Source organism: Amphiura filiformis, chromosome 3 (genome assembly GCF_039555335.1).
Source record: "Amphiura filiformis chromosome 3, Afil_fr2py, whole genome shotgun sequence".
NCBI classification, from domain to species: Eukaryota; Metazoa; Echinodermata; class Ophiuroidea; order Amphilepidida; family Amphiuridae; genus Amphiura; species Amphiura filiformis.
The window spans coordinates 49,567,767-49,586,185 of record NC_092630.1 but is presented as its reverse complement, the minus strand read 5'-3'; the positions used below and the strand labels follow the sequence as shown (position 1 = coordinate 49,586,185).

Sequence of the window (18,419 nt, the reverse complement as noted above, 5' to 3'; positions counted from 1 at the left end):
TTACACATCAAAAGGAAAGTTTCCTAAATGTGCACATTGCATTGAATAAGTTTACAATATGTTTGACTGGAATAACAACCATTTTCATTGTACAATTTGATTTGCTTTAAATATTACACACATATAAGAGCATTATGCCAAATTAAGTGTACAGAGAATGTACAATCATAATGACTTTGAGCATGAAATGACAAATACATGCCAATCCAGCCCTTATTCAATTTTATTTTTGTAAATAATAATGTAATGATGTATATATTCAAATGTACAAATGCACCCAGTGTGCAATTACACACGTACCCTGGCCTGATTATGTTTTGAGTAATAATTTTATTTTCAATCAGGAAGCCTAGAACAACAATAATGTTGGATGTTTTTAGTGGGCCTATAATTTGATTTGGTGCATACAGAGTAAATAAATAAGGAAGACTGGTTGTGCAAACTGTATTAGGTTTTAAAAGCAAAGTCAGTATTTCATTTAAGAGTAAGAAAGAGAGAAAATATAACAATTTTGGGCACATCACGATGTTGTGGTGATTTTGTCACAGTGCTATAAATGTTTCGTAATAATTTCGTTATTAATTTGATCAGCAAATAAAGAAGAATTATGAGATCAGAGAAGATCCCTAATTCATTTATCTGCATTGTCAAAATGGTCTTTGAAAACTCGATAGCTTGCACCAATATATCCAAGAAAAAGTAACATTACACCATATATCAGCTGCCACATAATATTAAAATTTCCTATATTAATGACAAACATTGAAACAGTGACTAATTCTCACAGATAAGCATTTGTTGAACTTTCATAGGAAAATAAAACTCTTCTGTGACCAAACCAGCTGCATGTTTCTGCAAAAACATATTTTTGAATATAATTATTATGATTTACATAATATGGATTATGAGGAAACAATTGCTGAACTAAAGCTAAAGCAGATTATGACTTCCTGTCAATGCATATTTCTATTATTTGGTATTCATTTCATATATTTTTAATTTCATTAAAATTAAAAATGAAATACTGATCAGTGTAATCTATATGCACACTCAACATACGATTCTAATGTGTGTATGACAACAATTTTCATCAAACGTTCTTCCTTTCTACAATCAAATGTTCTCCCTTCCTACATGTGAAGTAGACATCATGTAACATAGTATAACACATTTTCAAACATTGTTCCTACTGCTGCGTGCAGGCATGAAAGAGTCATGACTATGTGTATAAAGGAAGTTTAAAATTTATCCTACTTTGTTTTCCAAGAATACTTCCTATTTAAAACATGTCCACAAAACTGTATATTTGCTTCAGAGAGTAGCAGGCTGCTCATAAAGCACTATTTAGTATGCAGCTCTGCATGTCACTGCATAAAAAAGGGTGAGTTTGATAATTTATGAATTTTATTTTATAGAATCAAATTTATCATTTATTAATGCTGCATAGTACATCTATTGAAGAGCGTTCACATATTGGTGATGATGCACACAAACATATACAAAAAATATTTCATAGTAGCAAAATTATGTGATGCATTTACACCATTAAAACACTATGCAAAACGACAGCAACCTACATGTGTCTCCAAGACAACAAGCTCATAATGCTTAGGATATACAACAAGTTGACAGTACATATATATTCATCTGTAATGCTAAGGGTGAAACTACCTAACATTTCAAGCTTACTCATCAGCCTCGCAGAATTGATGAGTATTTTCACTGACAAGGTGAGGATAAGAACAATATCATTTAGATTCAGCTACATACAGAAACAAGATGAATGTGAACAGCCTGTACTACATTTTGTACACAGGTCACATTATAACACAATTAAAAACATTGTAAATGAATTTGACCGTTTTTAATTTTGTCCTGTCATTTCTGTGTAAACTTTTAAGAGTACTTCAAACAGAATTTACAACAACTGGGGTAAGTACTTTCTGAATAAGTTACACTTTGGACCATGCAAGTTAAACAATAGCAGGTATTGTCAATCAAACACACAAACCGAATCCATGATTTGCTAAGCACTAGCAGACTTGTCAAGCCAATCATGATGGGTATATGTGATAGACATTTAGCTAAAGGGGTAAAATACTTCATTTAATGTAAGACTATATGCTAGTTTAATACCACACAGCCTCAGAGCAATCCCCGTAACAGGAAAACTCACCAGGTGCATTTCAACAATGCTATCTCGGTGGGGTCTATCTTTCCTGATTGCCATGTTAAATTCAGAATAAAAATTGAAAATCATTGCTGATATTATCTCACACAAAACAATGAAGCCATATCAGCTTGAAATTGCATCATTTAAACAGTCTTTATTGATCATAACCTTGAAAATAAAACCTTTTTAAATGATTAATTATTACGTTCAGGAATTCAAAATGACACACATTTACAGTAACGTATCATTAATTGGCAGAAATGACATATTTTCCTTTTTTTTCGCACTGCGTAATTGAAGCAGCCATGACCACGTATAATTTGACAAGCATTTTGCTTTTTAACACTCCTTTATAAATGTCTATTTCAATCATTGTCAGGCAAGAGCCAATAAAAGAAAATCAGTAGAAAGGTAAGTGAATGCCATTGCAATATTACACACCTTGAAATTTCAAGCAGTTCAAATTTAAGGTGATATGCAGCAACTTTTCTCTAATATGACAGACAGTGTTGCTATGTTGCCTCTGCAGGAAATATAAAGTAGCATCTACCATACATACATCAGACATCTACATTTAAATACACAACATCATGCAATCATCCATTATCAGGAACCCCAGTCACTCACTGGGGGTTAACCTAAATGCTTTCATATTCATTTGTTTAAGTTTGCCGCGGCAATTTCAGACTCGTAAATTATAATAACGGCAAAAAATCAATCCACTGTTATATTGACAAACGGGGAGAAGATAGGTTTGATATGCAGAGAAAGCAAGGACACATCAGTGAGCGGTAAGCAATCAATGAGGCCGAGGCAGGGATGGAGTGTTGTCCCCAGGTGGTGCATTCTTTTCCTTCGTGGAATGGTAATTATTACAGGACAGTAAAGCTCTGATTTGACAATAGTAAACATGGTTAGTGTGAGACACGCAAGTCGGGTGGTCGCGCAAGGCCATAGGGCAGGCCAAGTAATGGACATTTTCGACAGGTTGAGGAGGAATGGGGGAGGGGATGTGAAATTTAACCCAGTTTTATGTGCACATAAATCAACCTCACTAGAACATTAACCTCGTTGATCAAGTTAGTATCGACAGCAAGCCACAGAGAGTGCAATATTTTTCGCATTCTCACTGCAAAGTCAATGTTCCGATCAATAGAACCGAGTGGCTTTAACTTATAGCTTAGCTATCTTTATGCAGAAAGTTGTTACTGCCGTGGAATTGATCAGAATGTGCCATTTCCATATTTGCTTGAAGCAATGCCAATATTGAACAACTTCTGCATTTACAGGGTTACTGTTGGGAAAAATGGTGCACAGCAGTGGGGAAAAACAACAAGAATGAAATCAAACGTGATTCCTAATTTGTAAACACCTACGTAGCTTATACACTTCTACCGTATTATCTCTCTATATTTGACACATCCTTATGAACTCTTGACCCTATCAAAGCCAGCAACATCTCTATTGTGCATCCAAGTGACATTCATAGCATTTCTGATTCTAGACTAGGGCATGATGAATATAAGTCAGAAAGCTACGCTAAAGGCTAGCCAAAGGTAGGAGTTGGCAGATGTGCACATTTATGCGTCTACCTGAAGTAACACATGCCACACAGGTGTGAAATATACCTGCCAACTCCCCACGGGATGCATGGTGGTTAATTATAAACCCCAAAACTAGAGCATATCATTTGCTCAAAATCAAGGAATATGGAAGTCTTGATTGTTGGTTTTAATATTGTTGTATCAAAAAAAAATTTTATGTCATGTTTTAACTGACTTGCTATATGTCCTAAGGGAAAAAAACAACTTATTACTAGACGATGCTATCACTTCAAAATGGTTGTCAATAGGATAGCATCATCTCTATAACTATTATTGAAGAGCAATGAAATGCTGACGCTAATACTCATCATGTTTTCCGCGGATGGCAGGTGGGGTAATCGACAAGACAGGAAACTTTGCTGCATCTCTTCTGAATACATTCGAGCAGCTTACGGAACCATGCTTGGGGGTAGCACCTTTATTTGCTTGTGGTATGGCTCCTCCAATGTGCCTTTCTGTTTCACTTAACCCTATTGTCCATTTTTTTAAACTTGACAATCTACCTGTTCCATTATACAACACAAAAGCACAATTCTCATCAAGTCTCAAAGTGCTTCATTATTGCCATGCCTTTTTAATTTCACAACTGTCTGCTGGCAATTAATAACCGGGTTGTCTTTCATCTACATGTAGTTGTTACAATTACTGCCACTCGCATCCTACAATTTTATAAGAAATGATCCAATAGTTTCCTATCACCCTCAAATATTGTCCTACATAAAATAATGAAGTTTACATCATCAAAATGTATTCCTTTGATGACCACTACATTAAGCTGTCATGAATTGTATAAAACCTGAATCATGATTTTGTGTACTGTGCGGCTACCCCTAAACATGCATGTGCCATACCACTTTACACACACTCGGATGCTGGAGGCTAGTTAGTACAGCTCAAGCACCAGGAAGGGGGGAAATGGCATATAAATGTGTTGTCTTGGCCATGCCAATCGTTGCAAGTAGCAACGAATTATGCATTAGTACATGCGCCAATCCCTACTTTAATCACCGCTCATTGTCGATCGTGAGACAAGTTGTGTAATAACCACTTAATGAATTCAAATGGGAATCAAAGTGATTGCGCTCTTGTGGCTTGCACGCTGGAGATTTCACCGCTAAAAACGGAGCAAAACAGGGAATCGATGGACTGCTGATTAAGTGTAGCGCACAAAAATGTAGTGTGATGCTAAAACACAAACCCCACCGCACAGTACTAACATTAATTTTTCTTCTCTTTCAGTTGGACATGGTACTTTTTGCTACATACCACCCACTTGCTAGCTCAATTCACCAAGCACTAACACACACTCTTTCTGTTCTGTCTGTAGTGTGAGTGTGTTTGTTTGTCTGGGTATTCAAACAGAATCAGAGTGATAGATCAATGATTTGTTGCAACAAAAGAAACCATCTTTGACCTGTGAAAATTTCAAATGATCTTACACAGCCTCATAATAAAACTGGCTACCAAAAAATACAAACAAAACAACAAGAACAAGTACATGTCAAATGGCACTGACTAGGCAGCCATGAAACTTTCAATTGTTACTGTTATTTGCTTTCAGCCACTGGAACACATATTGATTCTTTGAAACCTTTCACTCCTAACCCAGATTAACATCATCATCACTAACTATCCCAATAGATGGAGGCGGCTATTTATGGTCAACACAGCTGACAGTTACCGTTGTCGTGAAAGGTTTAGATATGGATGGGCAATCTGTACCCACTGCTCTACTAATGGATCATGCCGTGGGATGAAATGATGTGAAATGGTTTTCACATAAAAAGTTTTGTTTGGCGTGTAATTGTATCACTACTTCCTCCAACCCCTATGAGACTATATTGTAAAGTAAACATCGCCGACAACACAACAATTACAGCACTTAACTTTTCTATTTCGTATCGTATAATCACAGAAACTTAACAGAACAGAAAACTTGATACTTTGGGAGTCTTCCGAGACTGCAGAACTGCTCAAAATCACTTTTAAAGGCGAGTGCTTAACATGCGAATGTTTGTACTGTTTTGTCATTTTTTATTTGCTTTCCTAATTTTGCAGATATTTTCAATTCTACATTTTGTAAACTTTGGACTTTCCAAAGCAGTCTTGTGAAAGTATGCAATTCTCTCATTTATTTAACTTTTTGAAAATCTTTTACTGAAAAGGAATAACGAAAGTGCATTTACCTCTGCATTTCTTATTTTTCTTTTTTTCACCTGCCTTTTTTTGTATTATTAATATCTGGAAATATGTATCTCATTATTTTCCATGCTTTGTGCAGTGCACAGTGCTTCAAGTACACTTGCAGCAGTGCATGTCCTCTTATAATTTCCTAAGCAACTAAATGACTGCAATATGCACTCTTCCACTACAATGGTGCTCTTGAGCATTTTCTATACCAAGCACTACTGCATTGGGTTTGTTCTAGCACATCTCACCAACACATGCAAATGTCACTATGGAAAGTGCTGGTGCACTTAACAGGCAATTATCTGAATTAACCGATTTGATCTGTGCAGTTTGATACCTCTCTTAACCCTAACCCTCCTGTATACTACAAAATACTACTTGATATATGCGCTGTTCGTGCATGCATCCCACGTGGTGTGATGACGCAATCACCCTAAGTGATATATAGGCACGGTTTCGCTGGCCAGCGAAGCCCAAGACCTGTGGCAAAGTGTCGCCGACCGAGTGCTTGGCATGCGAGGGGTCTCGGGTTCGAATCCCGCCCAGAGCAAACAACTCCGTTCTTTCTTTTCTCTCTTTATTCTTTCCTTCTTTCCCTTCCAGTCGCCAAAAAGCCCTTAGGCGGTTAGGGTTAATTCAGCAAAACTTAAATATTGAGTAGGAACTAGGATATGGTCATGATGATATGAAAAAGGCTGCTTTTTAAATGCCAAATTTATCTATTGGTTCATTATGGAACAGGCCCATTGCAGCAAGAGCACTGACGTACTTCAAATCAAGGAAAATGTTGTCATTCAAATGGAATAACATGGAGGAATAAGTCATACTGTGTCAAGTAAGGAACCAAATGTGCGCAACAATTAAATATTAATTTCTAATAAGACTCCATCCAGTGTGCTTTGAAGTAAAACAAAGCAGGATGTACACAAGTCATTTGTTTTGAATGATGTATGATAGGTAGTATTTGTTCTCTCAATGTAATGGTGATGATGACCAACCCCCTTCCCCCGACCTTGGGAACATCTTACCTTTGTTTTTGATGTTTAATATCTAGAATTTAATCTTCAACCGCACTAACACACAATGGAACAAGTCGCACACAAGAACAAATATTAAAGCCAACAAAATTTCAAAACACAAACAATCTACATTGGCTGTAGCCCCTGTACAACCATTAACATTTCTATCATCAACTTTGTACACACAATGGTATTCACATGTAACACATCAAGCACGCATCAACAGATAACTATTTAGTATAAGCAGAGCCCAGATAGAGTTGGTCATGACCAGTATCCAATATGACTTGGGGAACAGGATGGGAAAGCTGAAACCAAATCCATTATCTTAATACATTCAAATATACAAGATCCAAATGAGAGCTCACCTGTCTTCCTTGTGTCTTTTCGTACACAGATCGATGATTTCCTTCACTTTGGGGTCAGTGACCTTCTCAAAACTGGCAGGCCTCACTCCCTGTTGGACAACAATGAAAGAGAAAAATTATTATTTAACAAATTATCAATTAAAATATCATAAATTGTTATCTTGCATTTTCATTTCTTTTTTTTTTAGACTAGCTAAGTAATTACTAGACTAAATTGTGGCATTCCATATGTTCATAATTATCATCAATTTATATTCACTAGAAAAACATGTAAAAGTCGTAGGAATTGATTGCATGCATCTCTATTAAAGGTAGTAATCTAAATGCCAAGTCCCACTGTTTCAATTTACACAGATGTGAAAGATGATCTGTGTGCGTTATCTTTAAACATTACCAAATTCCACACCACAGTAGGCTTTGTTTTGCCATAAACAAGCTTGTTAGGACCATCAGATAACTTCGAGCCGATATTGGGATATTGGTTGAGCAGGTTGAGGCCGACAACTTGCAACCGAACACCAGCCTGAGGAGTACTGGCTGATTAAGCTCAATATCACAGCTTTGCTCATGGCAAAGCTGCTAGGTATCAGTGTCCGCAGACAGGGTCTATCTGGCTAGCTAGCTAGTGCAAGAATCCATACACTCAAGTTAGCGGCCAGCTATAGTTCCATATGGCATAGTATAAACTATTGCAGCATAGGTTTTCATTGTGTGACCAAGATGTGTCTATTGGAAAAGATAACGCTGGAGGGTTCAGAATGGGAAGTAAACTTTGTAGCAATAGAGGCCTTCAATGAATCCAGATCAAGAGATGAGAGAACTGAAATGGTCGGGATAGTTAGCATGTTACCTTTATGGGTAATCAATGTTGGGCACAGAAAGTTTTTTAATTCTATAGAAATTAGAAATGTTTTCAGTCTCATTATCAAACAACATGATTTGCCTGGGCTAAATACGTTTGTTTCTGTATCTTTTTTGTAATAAATTTCCTTGCAATTTGATATGACTGGAAGTAATTTTTTGAAACTTATAATACACAAAGCTGAAAAAAAATCTTTGATTGGGAATGAAAGTGATATACATGTAGAAACCGTTCTCTTCCCACTGAACGTATCAAATTGTATCGATTTAATTTACCAATATAGACATTTTCAATTACTTTCAGAAGTTGCATGTGCCAGAGATGCTACATGGTTTTGATAAAAAAAATCCAAAAATGCCTGGAAACTAAACAGCTGTTTCCAAATTTTGCACAAAATTGGCCTAATACATGTAAGCAAAGTTTCTTGAAACTTGCAATTTCCTGAAAAGTGAAATCTCTGATATAAGCAATTGTGTTTATATTAGTCTAGAGCAAATTAAATGAAGTGGGGTATTTCTAATCAAATTAAACTGTCCTTGTATCTGTTTTTGCATCAATAGAAGTATTTTAGTGTCTCATTACGTTTTACACCATAATAAACGAGGAGCCTCTTAGATATCCACATACAGGATCGCAGCAAGTCAACAATGTAAGTAAACATGGTTTACAAGATACGAATGATTGTGTTCTATGGCCAGTGACCTTTCCATCAAACAGAGTAGTGATCATTGAAACAGAGGCCTGCAAACTGATAGGGTATGATCATGCAGACTATTTTGCTTCATGTAAACAATTTGTTTTTGTTAGGTGTGACCAATTACAGATATTGTTAAATTGTTCATCCCACACAGCCGACACTAGCACAAATGTACAATAATTTGCTTCATTCATTTCTGCATTTCCGAGATTTTGAAAATTGACACTAGACCTTGACAATTAACAACTGCTTCATACACCCACCACCGCATCACAACACTGGAACCCCACACTGACGTAGTTTGTCTGTTACCCTTCATTGCCCAGCTGACAACTCCGGTATAATGTACAAGTGGTTAAATTTGTGCTTGTAATTTTTCACGATTTGCCAATTTGAATTACGGTACTTGGCTAGTTTTCAATTCACAACTTTCAAAATTATTTTCTTACATAGGCCTACACGTAGACATATACTTTTAAAAACAGAACAAATTTGGATGATTTTATTTTTGTGGGAGCTGCATTGAGCAAAAAAAGTGTGAAATTTCCATGAAAAATTTCCCCTTTAACAGTACACAAAAACTTTTTACATAACTGAAGTTTTCATTGTGTGTACTTTGTAAAAGGAGCCAAAGATATTATACCCAAAGGTATAAAACTCAAATTTGCACCATGTACATATAAATGCTATAGCAAATATGCCATCTTATTTCTGTTTTTTGAAATTATGAATTAAAATCAACAAACAATGTCATCTTGGTTTTGCGTGCATGGAGGGCAGATATATAATGTGGACAGCATTTGTCGAAGAGCCCGAAATCTAAACAATCATTATTTATCTTTAAGCTTGAGCTTGAAGGTTTACACATGCAGTGCTTTAGCAGGTATATGTTTTTGGCACAACACATTACATGCAGATCAGCGAATAACCACACAAGTTTGCTGGGCGCCGAGCAAAATAATCTGGAGGTACACATACATGTATGTAAGTTGCCTCCATGAATGACACACAAACATAGCTGAGTCGGTCCTCTTTGATTCTACTTCATTGAATGGAGCACATTATGCATGCATATTCTGTTGTGGTAATAATGAGGGTAATAATGAGGTTGTTTATAACAAAATGTCTAATTTTGAATGCAAGAAATGTGACAGTTGTGATTGACTGTCTAATAACATGACAAAAATTTGAGATCTAGTGATGCAATACACTGAATACAGTGTCATAATAACAGCTCAACACATTCATTTTTGTTTCAAATTTAGCAGCTTCCAAATTATATCAAGGCAGCAGACAGCATTGAGGGAATAAGATGTAACATTCGCAGATATTAATACTGCAACTGATAAGACATTTGCACCCTGGGGAATGGCATACATCAAGTTGCTTCATGTAAACTGACTGTAACATGTACTTAAAACAAACATGATATCATGTCCAAAGTATACTTAGGCCTTCCGGGCAACTGATGATAATGAAGTGGTATAAAACCGAATCATAAATGGAAATCATTCCAAATATATCAAATACAGGGATTTATTTTTTATCAAATAGAATACTATTCGATAAACAATTCATACACAGGGATTTAATTTATTATTACTTTTTGATGTCATAATGATGGACTGAATCCGCTTTCATTCTTTTAGTGTTTTTTTTGTTGTTGAAATTTCCCATTTAATTGACAATTATTGTGAGGGAATCATATCAATACCACAATACCTTTCTGATTACCTTGTTGATTTATTTGTACTGAACAGTAACAAATCAGCTAGTGTCCATAGCTGGCTTGTTTAGTGAGAGTTTAAATAAAGTCTGCACAAAAAGTAACTCAGCTGTTATACATACGCCTATAGATTCACAACTAATAATTATTTTCACAATATTTCAACATAGAGAGAAGGATGATTTATTTACACTCATTTTGATACCCCATTCGTCAAATGTCGTTCAATATTAACAACACAGTAGTGCTTTTACAGAAAAATACCCGAATTTAAAAGTTGCAGTTTACAGCGATCAATGGTTATAATGCCAGCACTGTAAACATGTAAAGCCCACCATTATCTTCGCGCTTACTTCAAATCAATACAAATAACTGCAACTTTTAAATTGGGGTATTTTTCTTTCAAAACACTGCTGTATTGTCAATATTGAACAGAATTGGACAAATAGGGTATCAAAATGCGCGTAAATAAATCATCCTTCTTTTTATGTTGAAATATTGTGAAAATAATTATTAGTTCTGAATCTATAGGCGTATTTATAACAGCTGAGTTACTTTTTGTGCAGACTTTATAATGTTGTGCTGTTATCATGGTTATACTCAGTGATGCGGAGATTATACATATTGCAGTTTTGTTATTAATATTATAGATGGGAAAGAAGATCCTGCCTCAAAATAAAAATGCATTCAGGATGTCAGTTTTATGAACTTTATGTTGATGCCATGTCATGATTAAGCAGACTGGAACTACTTATTGAAATCAAAGAACGTAATTAATTTCTAACAAACTAATTAACACCCTCTCTCTAACGAGGAAAATCAATAAGAAATATCAACATTGGCAACCACCTTCAAATTAACATTCTGCGAGTTTCCTTAGCCTTTAAAAATTGTTTGGTAACAAAACTCAACGATATTCATATTTGCACTACTCTACCCGACAATATTGCAAATTTAATATCTCTACAACCAATGGCATCACAAAGTCATTGATAATTTTGACCCAAGATAAATGCCAATTTGTATAAATATTGCCTTCTTTTCTCTGCTTTTTCAATAGTGGAAATAACTCCTACCATAGGCATAAGCAAAATTTTGACAAGTTTAAAATGATACATCTCACAATAATTCTCTTCAGATGTATTCAAAAACATGTACCCATTCTACCTGAGTACCTGACATATACTAAGTCTGATCACCTAACATGATTTATTATTGTATGGTTGCCATGGTGACTCTATTAAAGCAAAAACAGGTTTGTCAAAGAATTGCATGGATTCGCTATTTTGTAAGATGTATTTTTTTCACCTTGAATACCTGCACTAGATGAAATTCATCAAAACATTGTTTGTCAAAGAATTGCATGGATTCGCTATTTTGTAAGATGTATTTTTTTCACCTTGAATACCTGCACTAGATGAAATTCATCAAAACATTGCTCTCTGTATGAGTAAGATTTTTCTTACTCATGTTTATCGACCTAGAGTACTAAGTAATTTCAAATCATTGCTCTCTGTAATATAATAATATCATATATGTAGACGTCATTCAAATATATACAGAGCAAAATCATCGTTCAAACTTTGGAAGTAATGATTAAGTTACTTTTTATCACTGTATGATCATGCCATCATTACAAATTTCATGATGAGAGAAGTAACACTTCAAGTGTCTTATTGATCTGCATTGTATCTTGCCAATGCCTTCTCCCAAGGCATGAATATGAATAAAGCCACATCCCTGTAGGCAAAGGTCATATAAAATGTATCTATAATAGATTTCTGGAAATTAAAAAATATATTGGGGCAAAAATCTACAGGCAAAAACGACACTCTTTCGCTTGATTCAGCAATAACATTATACTGGAGTGTGTCAATCAACGTTGGATGAGGCAGACCATAACTCAGTGGTTTCTCAATCAATGCACAATTATTGTTTTATTTTCAGTTGTTTTATGTGTTGACTGATCGTGTCAAGTTAGTTGTATAAGCTTCACTAGACCATTTGAATGTTAGGATAACAACCAGTATCCATTTGTATAACATTTGCTGAATAATAAACAATGTAATCATGACAGATTTGCCAGACACATTCTCAGCACTTACTGTCTATATATATTTATGGTAAGAAATCCATGACAGCTATTTGACATTATCATACCATGTGATGTGCCTAATGTCCATATCATACTAGCAGTCGCAGCATGCAATTAAAAAATCAAGCAATCAAACGCTGGTAGCATTTCCAGAATCGCTACTAGCATCCAGTAAAAATGGCTAATGACGTAGCGACAAAGTTGCCTTCAAGACAACTACAGTCCAACCTCTCTTATCCGGACCTCTTTTATATGGATCTCTCTCTTATCCATGCTGTGAAATCTTCACAGGAAAACATATTTTTGATGATTTAACACCTTAATTCCATGCTCTGAATGCTTAGAATAACGTATGTTGCATAAAGCACTTTAAAGCCATTTTTAGTGTTACCACCCCAATGACCCCATGTTAAAACAATCTTTTGTTGTCACAATTTCAGTGCTTGGGACAGTCAATGCAGAATTACATGTAATTCACTAATCCAGATTTTTCACTTATCCGGACAGTGCTTGGTCCCATCATGGCCGGATAAAAGAGGTTGGACTGTGTTGCGATTTGACACTTGCGTATGCTAGAGACTTATCACTTGGATAACGTCAATCGCTTTTCCAACAAGTGATGGAAGTTAAATCACAAAAGTACGCTACGCTCCTTATGACCGATTAGTACAATATTGGCCTTAATTCAATTTTCCACCAATGCAACCGAATTGCTTCAAATTTTTCTTTGCAATCAAAGAGTTGCAACTATTTGGACTATAATGAAACCAAACCATTTCCTATTTTCCCAGTAATTGAATTATGATGGATAGTTTCTAAATGCATTTTTAGTTTCATAAAATAAAGCATCGAAAATGCTATAAATTATCTTGAGCATAATACAGGCGTATGATTAGAAAAAAAAAACAATCAACCTATCATTCCAGTTATTTTCAACTCAATTTAGCAGCAACTTTAACTAGAAATTGACTTAATGTATACGCAGTCCATACCGAATATATTGGAATACCATGTAGCAATGTTCATATTTGCTTTGTTATCCCCTCTTCCTCATTTTGACATTTTACTCATTCATGTTTTCATCACTTGGCATTTCTGCTGACTATCATAAATTATTCAGAGCTGCTCATCTCTCTGGGTATGTCATCCATCTTTCAGATTTACTATTGCAACATCACTCTCGACCTACAGCTCCAAGGCAGTGGATTCATTAATTCACATTGCTCGTCCATCCCCATCTTTACTGATTAATAAACCTTGGAGGCCATCTTTATATCTTTCTGTTCATAAAATTAACAATATTTTTCACATATCAATGACAGGCCCTTTGAGCGCACAAACTTGGCAGTGTTAAGTATAATAAAATATTCTGTCTGGAATGTATTTGTGCACCAAGGTCCAAGAAAAAATATCTAGTATTATTTCCATGCAAAGAAAAAAATTGTTCAAATTTCTGTTCAAAATTCATCTGTTTAGCATGTTATGAAAAACCACTCAATGCAAATTATTACTTTCAATATGGATGCTTTCCTAATTATGGTATGAATAATTTAGCACATACAAAAAACAAACAAAAACCTTGGGCTGAACCAGCTTGGTAAAATAAGAAGCCAAATACCATTTTATTATTCACTTTATACATCTATAGAGAGAATTATAATTTACTGTTCTTGACATATGTTTGGTCAGGAGCTTAATGCAGTAAACCTGCAGATTAAGTATGATCATGGTTGTAACTGAGCTCTTTTAATTGAAATTATCAATTAATACTTCGACAAAAAATTTGAATGCAACTTATTTTTTCAAACCATCTTCTATAAAATCAGTACTTCAAGTGCAAGAAAAGTTTACTTATACAGGTCTCCCAAGTTGTCACCATCGAGACTATTGATAATTCCCAGAATTGAATTATGTCACTTATGACCCAATATTTGGATTGGATGCCTCCTAACCCACTCCAACCACAAGCACACTGCTCATCTATTAGGAATTTCAAGTAGTCTGTCCCAACTTTGGGCAAAATCTCTAACGAGGTACTTCAAAGGCAGGCTACATGGAACTGCCTGGTGTGTTCAATAATGTATTTATAAAATTATCTAGGCCATAATAAAATTAGTTTTATAAGGGCACTTATACTGTTTGTGTTAAGAGAAAATCAATGAGTTGACTTATTCAGAGTTACATTTATTGAATTAGTATGTATATTGTCTGTCTGTTTCCAAGCCGACAAATGCAAGAACAGAGAGGACATGCAAAGAAAGAGACTACATGTACCTGAATTATTTAAGATAAGCCAAAACAAGTGAAAAATTCTTCCTTCCAAAATGATTTGACAATTTGAGCTAACACAATGATAACAGGACTTTGTAAACTAGTAAAGACACCAGCTTGTTTTATTTGCATCAAATCGCATGCATGAGTATGTGTGTCTTGGTACAACGTGACGTACATGTACGCTAGTAATTTCAAGGAACATATTTGTGGGAAAGATTGTCTGCGGGAGTAAAGAGGAATACACTGACCCTATTCAACATGCGATACTACATAGGCTACTCCTTTGTGGCTTTTTGCCATCTCTTCCATGCAGTGATTCCAGTTCCATGAGCACTATAATAATGGATGCATTTCAGCATGGTTGCCAAACCTGTGATTTGGTAGCCCAATTTGGGTGACTTTTGAAGATTTTCCAAATGACTTGTAAAAATTTAGGCCGAAATTTTGTGGCAACACTGAGTTTCAACTGAATGCAGTCAATACTTGTCAAACTGTGCTATCTTTGGGAGTTTTCAGCTGATGTTACTGTGCACAGATGAAGGCAAACACCAAAACATCTTTTTTTTTTATTATTTTAAATTATACATTTGAAAAAGTAACTTACCGTTGTGACTCTTTTGTAAATCTGCGCAGCATTGTGACATTCTGCATATGGATACTCAGATGTGGCCATCTCCAGCATGCACATTCCGAAAGCGTAGACATCCACAGACTCGTCATAGTGTTCTTCATACATCTCAGGTGCCATAAATTCGAGTACCTTAAATACAAAATACCCAATTTCGCTTTGAGAGTTCACTGGCTGTGAAGAGAAGTAACAACCTGTGGGGGAAAAAGACCGCCAAGCAAAAAATTGACGGCGAGCAAAAAACATCTTGGTTAATCCTTGCGTCCATCAAAGAAGCTACAACCCCCTGCAAACTAGGAACACAACATGGGCTGTTAGTTTCATACCAGAAAGCAAAAACAGAAATTTCCTACTTTTGTGATGAGCGTGACTGCGTATCACATGCGACCTGTACCTGGGAATGAGAGAAAAAATACAATTTTGTTTGCAGAAAACACAAAAAAATCCATTATAAAAAGTCACACACAAAACAGAAATTAAAATCGAAAGGAAAACAAGCACCATAAACAAAGATTTCTAAATAAATAATACTTTAGTACCTTAAATTTTAAGACAAAATTCACAACCAAAATTCTGCAAATTAACATTTTATTCCATAATTATACTGATATGTTCTTTCCTTCTATAAATTGTATTCAAACAGTGAATAACCATCGTTTTCACACTTCCAATAGCAATAATGGTATTGCATCGCACTTCGCATGATGTACAAAAGCGTTACCCGATGACGGACAATTTAAATTTCATTTTCGGCTTCAATAACTACTATGTAGCCTTGACAATTTCCATAAACCAAACACATGGCAACTACAGAAAGATTTATGAGGTCATATTCAACCAGGTCTTATAATCACCTGCCCAACACACTATACCGATTAAAATAGATTGCATCTCATATAATAAACTTAATTACATATCATGCTACGGACTTGTGACCACTAGGTAACGGCTCTAATTTGATATCAGGTAAGGTCTGTTACCCATTCAAATCTCACGCTGCATGATTATTTTTACCATGTTTTATTCTACGAGACACAAAAACTATATTTGATTAGCAAACTCAAGGGAAGATGCAACTGTCTGTGACTTATCCTGACTAACGTGAACTACAAATATCTTTCCTCCTATCGGTCAAAGTTTAAGCCCAAGTATAAATTGCTGCAAGATGTTTATGAGTTAACTGCATTACTGACTAACATAGTGGTCATTAACTTAGCTTGCCATCAAACTCATACTGCCTCATAGTTAGGTACAATACATTATTGTGTTTTGTCTGATTCATGTGCCATCATATCACCACAGTTTCCAAGTAAAGGGTGGGTTTGACAAGAGAGAGAAATTATTCTAAGCGCTCAGTTACATCACAGCTAATAAAACTGATGCGCAGATATGATGACTGAAAATCTGATGATTGATGGTGGTTTATAATGTGTTCATGATTTCTGTATTATCAAAGTCATCTATAAATCTAATAATAGTGATGAAATCATGGAAGGATAACATTTAAATGCCGCATTCTATGCTTACTCAAACAAAACAATATTATTATACATGTAATAATATCATTCAATCCAAACTTTGATGTCAATCCCATCCTTGACACCCGCTGCATCTTTAAAATGCCTGCGATTACATCTTGTCGGTTTATCTTATCTCTAAATCAATTAGTGATTAAGTATCAGTCAAAACACTGTGGGTCATCTATATGACGCATTATTATGATCCAAGTGGTGCAGACTTGTAATTGTGTAGGTTTATCACCCACTTATAATCATATCACAAAGATTTTTATGTTTTTTATTACAAGTCAAAATTCATTAAATGTTATCTGTAGTCATCGCATGTAAATATTTATTAAAGGGATAAATTCATCTCTGATACTTTAATAATTACTATTATTTCATTTCTAGCGTGTGTTGGTGCAAGGAAAATAATTCCTGGTTTGTATGACTCACTTACCCTCCTTCAAATCAGCAATCATATTTGGGCTTGGAATAGCTTATAACCTGCCAATAGGAATAGCTTTTTTACATTTCATGACAAAAATACTAAACAGCAACACGCCACATGATTTATGGTGATACAACATTACAAAAAAAAGTTCTGCTTCAATATTCTGTGACCTACATGCAGTATATGTTGGCCCACTTCTTGGGGCGAGATTCCAAGAAATGATTGAAAGAAATCCAATTTAGGACAATCCTAGCTAGGTGAATGTGATTTGAATACATTGTATAATTTAAACAGTCTAACTTTCAATGGAAATTCTAAACACATTAGTTTATAATAGAGGGGAAAATACAATTTCTAATCAGGTCCCCAGAAGTTCCAACATTTTCCAACTATCTCATGGGCAATGGCATTTCAAAAGCTGCTACTTCTGTCCAAGTATTTTGATGTGAATTCCAGGTGTAATTAAATGGGAATTAGCAGACGGTATCAAAACAAGTTTATTATCACGATGACCACTCTTCACCTTCTCAACTTGCATTCCGATATCATTTGAAGTTACAAATAACAAAATTAATTATATCTCCATAGCTTCAAGTTTCTTGAACATAAGGAATAGGAAATAAATGAAGTTTCAAATCATGAAGGATCGTTCAAATGGTTACAAGAACAACACACATTATAATTATGCACTTTGTCTCATCTTGTTTCATTTCAATGTGTACTTCAGTTTTCAGCAAATTAGCTGTGTTCAGCCAAATATGTCAATCAATTTGGCTAAACTCTCAAGTCTGAGTACCACTTACTCCTAAATATACATTGAATTCTTATCC

The 18,419-nt window shown here is 35.1% G+C and overlaps 1 protein-coding gene across 1 annotated transcript in view; it reads right to left on the bottom strand.

Annotated features, from left to right (window-relative positions):
- LOC140147301 (uncharacterized) overlaps positions 1-18,419 on the bottom strand; it is a 91,008-nt gene that overhangs the window by 60,629 nt on the left and 11,960 nt on the right. The window contains exons 4-5 of the mRNA XM_072169080.1: positions 15,613-15,830; positions 7,355-7,443 (exon numbers count right to left, since the gene is read on the bottom strand). Of these exons, the coding sequence (XP_072025181.1) occupies positions 7,355-7,443; positions 15,613-15,830 (307 nt within the window). The remainder of the gene's footprint in view (positions 1-7,354; positions 7,444-15,612; positions 15,831-18,419) is intronic.